Source organism: Castanea sativa, chromosome 10 (assembly GCF_040712315.1).
Source record: "Castanea sativa cultivar Marrone di Chiusa Pesio chromosome 10, ASM4071231v1".
In the NCBI taxonomy this organism is placed as follows: Eukaryota; Viridiplantae; Streptophyta; class Magnoliopsida; order Fagales; family Fagaceae; genus Castanea; species Castanea sativa.
Genome location: NC_134022.1, coordinates 1,535,468 through 1,550,766, shown reverse-complemented (window position 1 = coordinate 1,550,766; position 15,299 = coordinate 1,535,468). Strand labels below are relative to the sequence as shown.

The 15,299-nt window shown below is 33.1% G+C and overlaps 1 protein-coding gene across 2 annotated transcripts; it reads right to left on the bottom strand.

Moving 5' to 3' along the window:
• Positions 1-6,111: 6,111 nt before the first annotated feature.
• Positions 6,112-15,006, bottom strand: LOC142612564 (homeobox-leucine zipper protein HDG5-like). 2 transcript variants are annotated; one of them, XM_075784656.1, is made up of 12 exons: positions 14,883-15,006; positions 14,209-14,460; positions 13,917-14,077; positions 13,626-13,743; positions 12,938-13,129; positions 12,135-12,611; positions 11,620-11,721; positions 11,254-11,466; positions 10,928-11,096; positions 8,860-9,128; positions 8,646-8,741; positions 6,112-7,057 (listed from the first exon to the last, which is right to left on the bottom strand). In XM_075784656.1, exons 2-12 carry the CDS (start codon positions 14,350-14,352, stop codon positions 6,563-6,565), a joined length of 2,436 nt encoding a protein of 811 aa, XP_075640771.1. In that variant the 5' UTR covers positions 14,353-14,460; positions 14,883-15,006; the 3' UTR covers positions 6,112-6,562. The 2 variants fall into 2 exon arrangements, with proteins under 2 accessions (XP_075640771.1, XP_075640770.1); XM_075784655.1 differs by having other exon boundaries at positions 14,889-14,994.
• Between the last annotated feature and the right edge of the window lie 293 nt (positions 15,007-15,299).

Below are 15,299 nucleotides of genomic sequence, written 5' to 3'. Positions count from 1 at the left end.
TTGGACTTTGGATTAGAAAAAATAATTTTGATTTTATAAAATACTTAAAAGTCTCCCATCGATGAATCATATTAAAAAAAATTTCATGTCCCATTAATTCCTACTTTAATATATGATTTCATTTTTGTAAATATTTCTTTTCCCCTTCCGCGTAACGCAATAATTAATAGCAATTAATGTTACCACCAGACTTGCACAATAAAGTAATTAATAATGAGCTCATTTGGGGGAAGCATGTTCATCGCATTCGCGTATGCCTTTAAAATATGCTTTGGTAATAAATAGAAAAGCCAACCTTGCGTGTGGTACCAATGTTAATCTACCTGAGCTCTATGGTTTTAGCCTTTTAGGCTTTGAGTAGTCCACGCTTGACAACAACATAAATTGATTTTTTTTTTTTGAAAAGAATAAATTGAACTTAAAAAAAAAATTCTTGAAATATAGTAAGTGGAGTCAAAAGTGTGGTCTAGTTAGTTTAACTGGTAAAATTTTTTATGGTTGAATAAAAGATAGATTCAATATCTGCCTACACAAAAAAACTAACTAGTGTCTTGATCTAATGATAATGATTATAATTAAGAGCAAACGCCATAAATTAAAATTCTCTAAAAAAATAAAAAACACGTGTGGTCACTAAATTTATTAACCTACCGGTACCACCAAGCAAATTAAGACGATTAAGATTATTAGCATTATTGAAAGTACAACATTTGTATCCAAAAAAAGAAAGAAAGTACAACATTAATTGACAAATAAGGTAAAGATTCAATGCAAATTATAAGCTCTACCTTCCATTCAAAAAAAAAAAAAAAAAAGGAAAAGAGATTCGGTGCAAGGAATCAACAAAATCCAAATACGTAGAATCCAATTAGTTCTAGAAGTGTTGTTTTGATTTGGACTGATTCAACCCCAAGATGAGGTTTAAATTGGTTTCTGCCTAACAACATCACTTTCACACTATCATAACATATTGAATACTAGTCAAGGCTGTAGAAAGGGTCAGCATTTTAGGCCGTTCCTTCTCATCGTATTACACCTTAATTTGAATAAATCCACTCACTCGTTAACTTTTTATTGGAACCCAACCAACATTTTATATATATTTTTTTGACATTTAAGTTGTGTTTGTAATTTGCTTAAAAAGTCAGCTTATTTTTACTGCTATCCAGCTTATTTTTTTGTACTATTTATGGGTCCTACAGTACTATTCAGTTACTTTTTAACTTTATTTATAGTACTTTTAGTAGAGACTTTAAGAATTTTGTTAGGAAGGTAATTAAAAAACCTAATGAAATTTTTTTTTTTATAAAAAGAGTACTTGAATATATCGAGTTATTGACAAAAAAAATATTGAAGTTTTACAATTCCATTCTACAAGTTTTCAGATTTTGAATTGTTATATGATAGTTCATTATGAGTATTTATTACCATTGTGGGTAGCTATGACCATTTTATTTTGTTAAGTTTGTCCAACATTTTTATTTTTATGCAGTTGTTATTATCTATTTGTCTTTGTTTTTATAAAAATATTTTAAACAAAATGAATAAATTCAACTTATTGGTTTTGTATTAATTATTGACGCACACAATCACATCATTCATATATAAATAATATGTATTCCCTTATCTCATTCCCTTCCCCTATATATATGTGTGTGTTTCTCAAAAAAAAAAAAAAAAGATACTCAGTGTTGTTGAGTTGTTCCACATCGGTAAGGTGTGATATTGAGAAGGGGTTTATTACTTGCTCCGTGACACCAACTGCCACATGCAGTTTTGGTGTTGACGTGTGATCGAGTGTATTCCCTTATCTTATCTCCTTCTCCTATATGTGTGTGTGTGTCTAAAAAAAAAAAAAAAAACTTGAACAATCACTAACTTTACTAATTACTAAATTATATAAAGTTATATTATATTTAGGGTAATGTTAATTGATACCCTTAAGGCAATTGTTATATTTCCCATGAAAGTGGTGTTAAAACATTTCCCTTATATTTATACTGTACACACAAACTTCCACACACATCACTATTTACACAAATAACATTATAACAAAAAGTAATGCACACAATTAATAAAAAATTTCATTTTTAGTTAAATAAGCTACTCCAAATGGACTTTTAGATGAAGCTTAAAACTAGTTGCAAATAAAGCTAAGAGCTAAATAGTAAGGTAAATAAAACTAAAAGCTATCTGAAATAGTATAATGAGACTTATAAATAGTACTAAAAATTACAATGAAACTCATAAATAATAACAAAAATAAAGTAAAAAAAGCTATCAGTATCAGCTAATGTTGTTAAACACAGCCTTAGAAGTTAAAACAGAATAAGTTGGTAGGGCTTCTACTTCGGTTCTTTAATCAGAAAACATATACACTTAACATTAAAAAATAAAAACAAAAATCTAAGATCCCAGGTTCAAGGATGATGGTGATGTACGTACGTGTCACGGTGACATGACTTGAAAGAGTGACTTGGTGAAAGGCTAGGCAAACCTAAGGGTTCATTTCACGTGCCATACTGTTATTGTACAAAGCTAGCTAATTAAATTCACATGTGATGGGTTGTTGGAATTTTGGTGGGAAAATTAGTTACTAGCACACGCACATTATAGATTTTAGCAAGTAATTAGAAGAAGAAGTCATATACTTTATTATATTCACATGTAATTAATATCTTATAATTGTAATTGGCATGTGATAAATATCCACTTTGAGATTGAGAGTTGGTTATTATTGATGACGATACCAAAAATGGTGCAAACAAATCTAAATCTAAAGCGAGCAGTAATGGAAGTGAATTGAAGGCAAAGTTGCTCAAGAAGAATCAACAACTCTTCAGGAGTACTCTCTTGAAAAATAGCACTTAGGCTAAATCTATATCAGCATTCCCAAAATTGAGTAAAATTAATGGTACATCTAAAATTTTAAGGCTATTTATACTTGCCTTGCTAGTACAAAAGGAACTAATTGTTACTAAATTTGAATTACAACACAAATCTCTACTAAAGCTCCTGCCTCGATAAAATGCACCCGTTGTTGCATTGAGGGTTTGTTTGAATTGAGAGAAAGGGAGGAGGATTGGAGGGAGTAGAGTCGAGTTAGCTAAAAATAAATCAATTTTGAGCAAATTTTACTCTACTTTACTTCCCCCTCTCCTTCCATCTAAACGAACTATTAGTCTACAAGCTGCTGTTGTTACTTGTCTTAAGAGTTGCAACCACCTTGGTACTAAGATGCTGCATCCGTTGGGTCTAGTGGCTTTTTGACCCAATTGACAAAAATAGCAAGGTTTTGAGATTTTTGTAAATATGTGGATTTGGGTTCTAATTTTTCTGATTTTTAATTTTTTTAAAATTAATTAAAATTTTTAGGCAGGCAGTAGAGAAATGACGGAGGATGGCACAACACAACAGTGCTATTTCAATAGGATTTTAGATGCGTAAAAGGATTTTTTGACCTTAAAGAAAATTTCAATGTCAAGAATCTCGACAATTTTGGAGACTTGTGATTGTGGACAACCAAATCAAGCTTTAATTTTTTACACCTTGAAGTGGAAAAATACTAATCTCTCTGGCTTATATTTATGTGTGTGAACTAGCCTAGTTTTGCTTGAAGTATATTGACATTTAGATTCAATTTTTAAAGCATCTACTAGAATTATTATTGCCATGAACACGTTATTTAGAAAGCTAATGACGCTTCAAATGCATTTTTATTTCTTAATTTGGCAAACATTTGACCTAAAATACAGTTAAGTTATACACAAATTCCCAGAACCAAAGAACAAATAGATTGACCTATTATTTCAAATTTATAATCACAATGTGTGGACTTTGTGGTTAGTAGTTAGACTATTCATTTCAATTTTGAGTTGAAATGGTCCCGACCCAAAACAAGAAAATTCGTTAAGGTGTCTAATTCAACCAATTGATAGAACTAAATGTACTGATTTTATAGTCTCTCCTTTTATTGGATATTTCAACTTTAATTTTTTATGGTTTAGTGAAGCCTAACTAATTAGAATAATCAGTGTGGCATATTGGGGTCCTGTTAAATTAAGCTCCCCATCGCACCAACCCAAAAAAATAAAAGAGAAAGCAAAGAAGAACTAGACACATGGATGTATGCCATTTGATAATATAATTTTGATGCAAAGTTTAGCAATTTTTTAATCACGACCTGATAACATGACGCCTACTAATTAAGATTGGTCCTAGATAACATGAACTCTGCTAGTGCTAGATAGGCTGTGTCTATCAATTTCTTTTTGTACCTAAACTCTAATAAATCACAAATAATATTCGCATGCAGCACACATAGGGAGCTTTTAAGTATTGTCATTTGTCAAAGCATCAAGGAAGTCTAAGAATTAGGGGTTTGCATGGGTCCGATTGGAGGGGTTTTTCAATCTAACTCAACCTAATTCATGTGGGTCGAGTTGGTGAGTTGTGCATACATGTTTTATGCCTTGTAAAATTTTGACTTTCATGAATATTTAAACTCTTTTCTAATAAATTATTACAATTATATGATATGTTTAAATTATATTCCAAATTCAAAATTTATTAAAAGTAATTCTTAAAATACGAAAATCAATCAAATTTTTTTAAAATTAAAATAAGGGTAGTAAAATAAATTAATGCTTTGTTTGTTTAACTGTAAAATGGACATGGTGAGGTTTATGCTCAATCAATCATGCTTGAATTTCTAGTTATGAGGCCGGGCTTTGAAACTGCAACACACATTCTTTAATCAAGTGTCAAGCAAGATCAATTCCTAAGATCCCTTTTGAGCTTTGGTCTGGAAGGAGGTCTAGATTGCACCATTTTGAAGTAAGGCCTTATAATCCACAATTAAAGTAACCTGACCCTAAAGACTCTAAATGGGCTATTGCACTGCTTCAAGGGCATCTAGATTCTATGGACCTTTTCATCTAAATAGAAGGGTGTGTGAAACTAGAGATTGAGAAAGGTACTAGTATAGAGAGAGAGAGAGAGAGAGAGAGAGAGAGAGAGAGAGCTCTTCAGCTCGGAATCGTATCCTCAAGGCACTTTTGTAACTATGGTTTTTCCATTTGAATAATAAAATAACATTGTGTGGAGTTTGCTTTATTCTAATTTCTGGCCACCACATGCAATTTCCATAGGACTCACCACATTTCTGCTATTAATCATGATCTTCAATATTTTTTCAGGCTTGCAAGTCCTGCTCCTTCCCCCTAAAATAGTTTACTCCAGTCAAGGTTTGGTTCTTTTTTGGGCTGGGCCTGAGAAGAAATATAATTGCCCGAGCCCAATAGCTCCTACCTAACTTGTAGGCCATTCCTCATCAAAACTTCTATAGTCCCTTACTGCATTTTGACTCACGAATCACATCCTTTTGATCGTTCAATGTTACGCTAAGCAGACACATGAACCTAGGCTTTCAAGATGAAATAATCTAGAGGCCGAGAGAGGTAATTGAAAACTAACAAACTACATCAAAAAAAAAAAAAAAAAAACACAACAAATCAGCTCTGGCTTTTAATTTTAACACTAAAATCCTAGAAAAATGCGGAAATTCTTGAGAAATCACAAAGATATGCCTTAGAATCGCAAGAAATCTAGTGGTGCACAAATGCCCATAACGTTGGTACAACCGAAACTCCATTTTTGTGAATACATAAACTCCAAACTTTGTAGGAAAATTCTGAAGATAATGTACAGATTTTGTTATATATAGAAATTGCAAAGTAATGTGCTAATGAATATAATAATTGGATTTCAAAACATAATGACTAAATATTTGAATTACTTTTTTATGATTGGCAACACCTCAATTAATAAAGGTTAGATAGTAAAATCTATAACACCTTTAACATCGCTCAACTTTGTATCATGTCTTAAAAAAAAAAAAAAAAAGAAGCTAAAAACTAAAAGTTAACTTATTATTATTGATGGGTCATGCTCATGCAAGCTCTTGTACGTGCCATTCATAAATACTCCACAGACACTACCAATCACAAGAGCAAGCAAAAAATCGTGCCCAAGTGACCAAAAATGACAGCATTTCAAAAAATTGTCAGGAAAGGAAGTAACATCAATTCAAAGTTCCAAACACACGAGGGAGAGAGAGAAAGAGAGATAACAAACAATTAATGAGTAAACAATTGAAAAAGATAGCATTGAATTCATCAAAAACAAAAAAGGCCTACAGACAAGAAGAAGTCAATACCCGAACCACCACCCTTGCTGACTGGTGAGGACCATCTTGTATATATATTTTTTAAGCCTAACCAGAAATCAAGGGTTATAGCTGGTGCGCTCTTGACTCCCCCTCTGGCCTTTACCACCAACACATATAGTTTTTGACTTTTTTTTCCCACTCCCAAAATGTTACACTACAGATCTCTCTCATCATCATAACCCCCAACCCCCCCACCCCCACCTAACAATTAAGTCCAAAACCTACTTCACCTATTTTTATTTCACATTTCTACCCCTTGCTTTCCCACTGAATTATCCAAAAAAAGACAGATGGATAGTCGAGTACCCTTGGGAACTAAGAGCTATTGAGATGCTATTGCTTGGGTGGCGGTGCAATTGTAGTCTCAGTGCAAGAGCCTACAACACTAACATTGTCAGGGCAGCTTGTGGTGGTACTACCACTACTAAGAGCAGCATTAATTTGATGCACCGTGTTACACAAGTGGTTGTTGATGGCGGTCACGCTAGAGAGGCTGAGCTTTGCTGATGGGATTGTGCTTGCAACAACTTGGAGTACCACTGTGAGTAGACAGCCTGCAGGAGAAGGAGTAGTAGATACATTCCCGTCTTCGGATGATAGCATTGGGTTGCCATCACCCGAAGCGGTATTAGTAATGTTAGTGGTGGACCCAATTGGAATTATGACGAACCCAATTGGTAGGAGCGGAATGCAGGAGGGGTCCTCGCTGCTCATTGCGAGCTGGATGGAGTCCACGTCGACAGTCGTGTACACGACAAGGCTGCCGGATTGGTCCGTGCAGCACTCTTGCAGCATTAGCTCTACATGCTGGGATGAGTTGCTGGCTACCTGCATGCATGCAGATAAAGATTCGCAGCTTAATACCTTAAATCATTTCGGTATCAATAATGTGACATATATTTACATTATCACTAAAAAGACACAGGCTTAAAATGTTTGTGCATTTGTGCTGACCATGCAACAATAGTGAAATCCTTTAACCTATAGGCAATATATAGCAGTACCTAAACGTTGAATTTCATCTTGGAAAATTGGAATATGGGAATTTGATTGCAGAAGCATTGCTGTAATTTGGTTGTATTTAGTTTAAAAAGAAACGAATTTCCTAAATCGATTTAGTTGGAGTTCCCTTGGCTTACATTTTATGTGTTCTTAAAGCTTCAAGCACTTATCAGAGGATAGAATCAAACCTCATTACCATAGTCAAATCCAAATGCAAACTGAAATCGTTTTGTTGGAAATAGTTGAAGAAAAATAATCAGTTACCAAATATTCTTTGGTGGCTAAATTATGTCACATGCAAATTAATAATGTTGATAAATAGGATGATGATATAAATTAAGATGCTTATGCACAGAATTCATTTTGACAGACATAATTGGTTAAATGCAAATCACTATAATCAATTCACGCCTCGTCTTATAGGGAGTGTGTTTGGGTTTTGCTTAAAAAGAATATTGCTTTTGGTTTTGTTTTGTTTTTTATTTATTTATTTATCGTAGTTTGATTGTAAATAATTTAATTTTTAGTTTATTTTTTGAGAATAACTTTTTTTCCTACATATTTAATATAAAATTTTCATAAAATTATATCTTTTGATAAATACTATGCAAATAAGGTACTAGAAATAAGCAAAATCCAAACAAACTAATAATTTTGATATTTTAGATTATGAATTTAAATCAAATGATTATTTAGAAAGGCATATTTTCACTATAATAGTATAATAATATAGGTATAAAGATGCCACATTAAAGCTTTGTTAGGGACTTGCATTTTAATTTTCTCAAAACATTTTGGAATTCAATTTGACTATTTACTTAGGAATGAATCTATAAAAGTATACTCTAATTAATTTAGAGAGAAGGATACTGTATAAAAAATAAGGGTTTTTTGAGCTTGAACTTAAGCTTGAGTTCAAACTTGACTAGAGTTTCTTATCTCGAGCTTTGAAGTTTTGGCCATTTATCTGAACTTGAAAATACAGCTCAATTAGAGTATGAGGGCTTGGGTTTAGGATATGTTTGGAAGTATAGAAAATGAGAATGAAAACCCAATAAAATCGAGAAAAAAAAGGAGAGAGAGAGAGAGAGAGAGGTGTCTAGTGACATGTCAGGTTTAGGGTTAGGGTTAGGGTTAGGGTTTTGGTTTTTTATTTTTATTTATTTATTTATATAATAAATTAAACTTTTAAATTTTAGAATAGGTGAAAAAAATAAAGATGATACCCATTAAAACTTATTTAATTGGTAAATTTAACTCTTTACCTATTTAGCCCAAATTTTGGTAAAGATTTACTTAAAATAAGTCGGTCATGAGCAGGTTAATGAGTTTTGGGTAAGACTTGCCATCTCCATATGTAGCTTGTAAGTGCAATAGAACAATAATCATAATTCTAAGGGAAAAAAATGCTTACATTGATGCGAAGAAGAGAAATGCAATTTCCTGGATGAGAGCCGTTTGCAATGTGAGCCACCTCATGTAAGGAATTCCCATTAGAGAGTACTTCAAGCTGCATAATACAGTGAATAATTCATCTTCCAAAACAAGCTAGTTTGAATTTATATTGGTGTATAAAACAATGAAAGAGTTGCAGTTTGTAAGGCTTGTTGTTGTTGTAAAGATCTAACCTGAGATCTACGGCGTTCATCTCTCAAGAGATCAAAGACATGGCCATGAGGGTATGGCAGCCAAGTAGTGGATACAGCACAGAGTATGAGACCATTTGGTTGGCCAGGCTCTGAGATTTTCCTTGTAGTAATTCTAACAGTGTCATCAGGGGAATCTGATAAAGCCGTCCACATCAGACCACTGGAGCTGCTGATGTTAACACAGAATGATCTTATCATTCTTTGTGCCAGTTTCATCAAGTTCTTTCGTGCTTCTGGAGAGGGTAGAACTATACGTAGATTGAACCATAAAATACTTTGAATTAGATAATCAATCAAATGTTAGGAGAGTGAATAAGATTCTTAAATAATAGATCAAAAGTTAAAAGATCTATTATCAAACACATTGCACACATTGGAGACAAATAGGGAAAAAAAAAAACCTTGTATACTTTTATGTAGATATATTTTTGTATCAATTATGAATACTGATGTATAATAGTGGCTATAAACAAGTGTAAAAATTCTTTCTGCCTTGTAAGATCCTGCTATGTAAGGATGAAAAGTGCATGGTTCTAATGATTGAAATGACACATCCATTTTGTTTTTGACAAATCATTCTATTCACCTGTATGAACATATGTTCATGTTGCATTGATTATTTGAATAAGTTGATTAAAAAAAGGACGCATTTGTGGAATATAATAACATTCACGTATGCAGGCGAATAAAATGTCATACCTGCACACAAAAATCATTGAAGCGGAAGCATTATTAGAAGAGTGATACTATATGTGTGTTTAGCATAAGTTTATTTTAACTTTTTTGCTGATTGCTTTTTGTTTAAGTGTATTAAAATATAATTGTATTTTAAAATGCAAAAAATGTGAGATTTTAAAAAGTTGTACATAAAAAAAAAAAAAAATTAAAGCTAGAAGTTGACCAAATAAGTTAGAAACAAACTAACAATATATGACAAATTTTACTTCATTAGCTTTACAAACTTTTTCTTTTTAATATAGGTACATCAGCCTACAAACTTGTTACTAATTACTTAAAAAGTTATTCAAATATTTATTTATTATTGAATCAAAATTTTCATTTCAATTTATAAGTCTTTTGTAGTAAAATTAGTAATTTTGCATTTTTCATTTTAAAAAATAGCATATGCCATTCATTTTCAGTTTCTTGTTTATTTTTATTTATTTATTTTGCATGCAAACCTACCGAATGCTTTTTTTTTTTGGTAGTGTTTTTAAACTTTAACAACATCACATTACTTAAGAAAAATTCACTATTGCATTGACATATTATGATTGTGCTAATAAAAGTATTGAATAAAAATGTGACGTTGATTCAATCACATCCTGTTATATTAACAATTGAGAACTTTGGAATTCGCTTATTTTGTTGAAACTGAAATTTTTTTGCTGAAATATTGTAGATAAAGGTAAAAGTTAGCTGAAATAGCACAGTGAAATTTATGAATAGTACCAAAAAGTGTAGTGAGATCCATGAATAGTAACAAAAATAAGATGAATAGTAAAATAAGTTGGCAAAAATAATCTTGCCAAGCAGACACTTAGGGTCCGTTTGGATAGAACTTATTGTTGAAAACTGAAAACTGAAAACACTGTAACAAAATAATTTTTTAATGTGTGAATAGTATTGTGGGTTCAATTTTCAATATATATATATTTTTTCTGAATAAAGTGTTTGTGGGTCGCATAAACAATACATGAACAGTAATATATAGTGCCATTTATTGGTTAAAAGCAAAATATCCTTGGAAAAAAAGAGAGGTAAAAATGAGCTAAAAATTGTTGAAAAGTCAACGTATGCAACTACTGTTCATGCTACAGTAGCATGAACAGTAGCATCTGTCCCTGACGCGTGCAGCAGCAAAGAAGAAAAAAGAAGAAGAAGAAAACGTGAAAACGCTAGATGCAACAAATTTAATCCGTATCCAAACGGATACTTATATGCTTATAACATGCTTGTTTTCTAGATGCACCTGGAGAGAGAGATTGTAAGTATAAACTAAAAAGGAAAAACAGAAGGAAAGAAGGAAAATAAATAAATAAAGAACCTCCAAGATCCGATATATTTCTTGCCATGAGGCTTGCAAATCTCTCGCACTGTCGCTGCAAGACAGCTAACCAGCGCTGTGCTCCAAATGCCATACCATTACAGACATAGTCACTAAATATCTGATGGACTGGTTTCTCCTCTACCTCTGCATGTTCTACCCATGTAACCTGCATAGAAAGCCTTCCGGTCTTAGATTTCATGACATTGCTCTAAGTAGAACTAGGAACTAGGAAGGTGTAATATATGATATACCTACAGGAGAAATCTAGTAGAAAATTTAGCAATGAGAAATTAGATTTTACATAATTATAAAGTTGAACACACCCTTGAGTAGCCATTTGGCATGTCTTGAATAAGACATCCAGAGGGCCATCTCTTGTATCTGGGAAAGGAAGGCTGAAGGTTGTCATGGAAGCTATCAATCGGAAAATCAACAATAGCCCATGTCCCCTCCTCGGCATTCTGCTGGCAGTAACGAAGGAAATGAACCTCTCGAGTTGGTACCAATGGAGAAAGAACTTGCAATTCTGCATACATCTGCCCAAACAAGTAGCCAACATATAAATATCACCCTATGATGGAACCCATTAAGGCCTATGAAATTTTGTAGTCCAACATAAATTCAAAACATAAAAGGTACAATAACAAATGTAAAAGATCTGAGAAGTTCTAGAATTTTATAATGCATACCAGTTGAAAAGAACCACTTGCTTGACCAGAATCGCCTGGTGATAGAACCTGAACAGTTTTTGCCCTGGAAACAATTGAAGGAAACAATTCCACCCACTTGTTCTGAAATTGAAGTGAAAAACAAATTCATTTTAAATGAGATTGAGATTAACTGGCTTAATAGGTTAGAAGACTTCTAAATAAGAATCCAAATTATGCATTCTAATATATACTTCTTTTTTTATATATTTTAAGTGATATGACCCATTTGGTAGTAGTGTTTAAGTATTGTTATTCAGTTTTCAGTATTGTGAAAATACGTGTTTAAGTGTTATAAAAATATGTGTAAAAAATGTTATTATTATTTAAATACTGAAAATTGTTATTTAAAAGTCGTTAGACTTATATTTTTAGTGGGACATTGTAATTTCAATTTTAAATTGAAAATATTAAAAAGTATTATGTGATAAAAAATGATTGACATTATAATTTGCTTCTAATATATCCATCTTTTGTTAAAAAATAAGGGAACTTACAGCATCAAGGAAGGCATCGACCAAGTTGATGCTATTCATTATAACTACAGCACTATAACGGCTCGCTTCTGTCCTGAACTCATTGGAATTTTGCTTGAGGTTCATTGGCCATGGAAATATCCTTGCATGCTCTTCAAGATTAAGCACCTCTCTTCCATTTTCATTGTTTCGGATCCAAAGAGGCTCAGTTCCTTGACACATCTTCACAAGTTCATTTATGGACGAAGCAGCAAGCTCCAATGCAATCGACTTTTCCTCTTCCAACAACAGACCACCATCAGGGAAGTGGGAAGTTTCTGGAGGCAACATAGGAACAGGAATCATTTCTGTGCAAGAAGCCATGGGGTCTGGGAAATGCCTCGAATAGATATTCATATCCAAATCCAATGATGGAGGCATAAGATGAGGAGCTGCTGGTGACATTACTTCGATTGGCCGGCCAGCATATCGTGAAGCGATACAACAAACACGTTCTAGCTGTAATAAAATTTCAATTAATTATTTATGATCATCGTTTAAGTTCTACTTTAATCTTTCAACTTATTCATATAAAGCACCAAACTTGCGTTTAGACAGCAAACAAGTGAAGTTAATCCTGTAAGTGACCATGATTCATTTCTGAACATTAAAGAACATTTATAAAGGACTTTAAATCTTTTATAGTGACCGAATTTTCGTGAACATGATGTTAGTTTCGAACACATTGCTTAATAAAATTGAGTTCATAAAAATAAAATAAAAGAATAACCAATTTTTCTTGTGCATTTAGAGGTGCCTAACAAAACAACATACGTATACTATACCTCATCTCTCAGCCTGGCATTTTCAAGGTGAATTTGCTGTTCGTCCAAGCCCATCTCCCCTCCTATCAAACACGGACCTCCACAATTAGGGCAGACAACATTGCGTAACGCATTTTGTAGCCGGTAATTCTCACTCCTTAGATTCTCATTCTCTGCCTTAAGTATAGCGTTATCCGATCGATCTTGTTGTGCCTACCAATAAGTCATAAAACAAGAAAAAGTAAAGATTGAAATAAAAGCCATTTTGATAGATACCCTTTTTGCACAATAATGTAGTTATCTTATCCATTGCAAAGTGCAAACACTAATGACTAAACCTTGAGGAAGAGAATGAGCTAAGTTCCCCAACAAAGGCTACAATAAAGTCTAAACTTTGAATGGTATAGCATTTATTCTTTTGCATTCTTTGGGAAGCACATATACAGGTAGATATTAATGGTGTACATTAATGGGATACAGATTGTAGACAAAAACTAGAAGCAAAAAAAGTGTGCTAGAGTAAATGAGATTCTTCTTCTAGCCATTTAGGGCTTCAAATGTTGTATGATAGGGATAATGGAACGCGTTTTTCCTTGAGAAGCGTGAGTGTGAGGCTGAAGTAAATTCATTTAAGGGTTCGTACATGTTAGGGTTACCATTAAAAATGATAGCTTAAATTTGAGATTTTTAGGACAGTTAAAATTAATACCTTCATCTGGGTTCGCCGGTTTTGGAACCAAAACTTGACCTGGCGTGGTTTGAGGCCAAGGTCTTGGCTCAGTTTTAGCCTTTGCTTGTCATCTGGGTGTGGACATTCCTTAAACAAACTGTCCAATAAACATGAATATTGTGAGAAGGTTATGAATGAAAATTTTTACCACTTTTTTATAGGGAATATTTTGTGCTAATGGTTTTTTTTTTTTTTTAATTCAATAAAAGAATGAGATTTGAACTCAAAATATCTCCCTTAGAAATACAGAGAGGTCAATATTGTACGTACGCTTCCATTTCTTGGATCTGGCGAGCGGTGTGCCTGTGATAGCGTTTCTTCTTGGGAGGTTGTTCACTCTCTTGTTCATTCGCTGACTTTTCTTCAACTTGTTCACTCCCAGACCCACTCTCCATCTCATCCTTTCCTCCAAGGAACCCATTTTCTTCTTTCTGTAACAAAATTTGCACCAAACTCATATAAAGAGAAATGCAAAGAAGATACATATACATACATACATACATATATATATATATACACACACACATATATATATATATACAGTGAAGATGAGAAAACTTACAGCAATCATGGAAGGGAAAGGCTGGAAAGGCATGCTAGACATGAAGTTGAAGTTAGAGTTTTGGATCGGTGGCGACGAAAAGAGGGTTTCTGTGGAAACTACGTTCCCTCCCATGGTTGACATTACTTGACAATCCCCATACATTGTCGCTCACTTCTCAAATATTTTATATACTAGTACTTAGAAGCTACTATAAAATATTTGTCACAAATCTTTGTAGCCAGTCTTTTTACTATTCCAAACTCCAAAGCCCTATTTTGTCACCAAAAAAAAAACACCGAAATTAGTTTAAGATCAGAATTTTGGTGGAAATTACACTAGAAATTCGAGACACAAGGTATTACACAAAGTGCTGAAAATAAATTAACCCTAAGCAAATATTAGCATGCAGTTTATGAACAGGAAAACCCCTAGTAAAACAAGACCAAAATTTTAACCTAGCCAAAAAAGGCTCTAGATTTGAAAGAATAATACAGGAAAAGGTTGAAAATGAAAAGATAAAGCTTCAAAATTTGTGAATAGAAGAAGGAAAAGATAGAAAATGTATTAACACAAAACAAAATTCATTCCAAAACCGCCTTGAAAGATTAAAAAAATATCAAAAGAAAGAAATGAAACTTGAGAAAATTAGAGAAAGAAGAAAGAAGAAGAAGAAAAAGGTTAAGAGTGAATACCACAACCACAACCACAACCACACCCACCAGTGTCGGTGGTTTTTGGAACACAAGCAACTTTGCAGAGATAGAAAGAAAGAAAAACCCTGCAATAATAATAATGAATTTAACCTCTTGATCTTTCTTCTTTCTCTTTCAGACAGCCCAACCCAGCCAAGCAGTACACACTCATAACACACTCTCTCTCTCTCTCTCTCTCTCTCTAGAATTTCACACAAAATTTATTGTTTTACTGAGCGTGGTAAATGCAAATTGACAAAAAACCGACCAAACGCTTCTTACTCACTTTAGGTTTGGGCTGTTTTACTTTTCTCTAACACGTGCCCGTTTCTCTATGGAAATAAGCGTTTCTTTCTTAGCCTACGCCCAAAGTCAAACATTTCCTTCTTCAACTATATTCACGCTCTTCGTTTATCC

What these genes read in the sequence shown, in the direction of transcription:
- LOC142612564 (XM_075784656.1), bottom strand. Translation starts at nt 14,352, where the DNA reads ATGTATGGGGATTGTCAAGTAATGTCAACCATGGGAGGGAACGTAGTT. An exon ending in CAAGTGGTTCTTTTCAACTG is followed by an intron (nt 11,467 to 11,619) that starts GTATGCATTATA and finishes TTGTTTGGGCAG; the next exon opens with ATGTATGCAGAATTGCAAGT. An exon ending in ATGAACGCCGTAGATCTCAG is followed by an intron (nt 8,742 to 8,859) that starts GTTAGATCTTTA and finishes TGTATTATGCAG; the next exon opens with CTTGAAGTACTCTCTAATGG.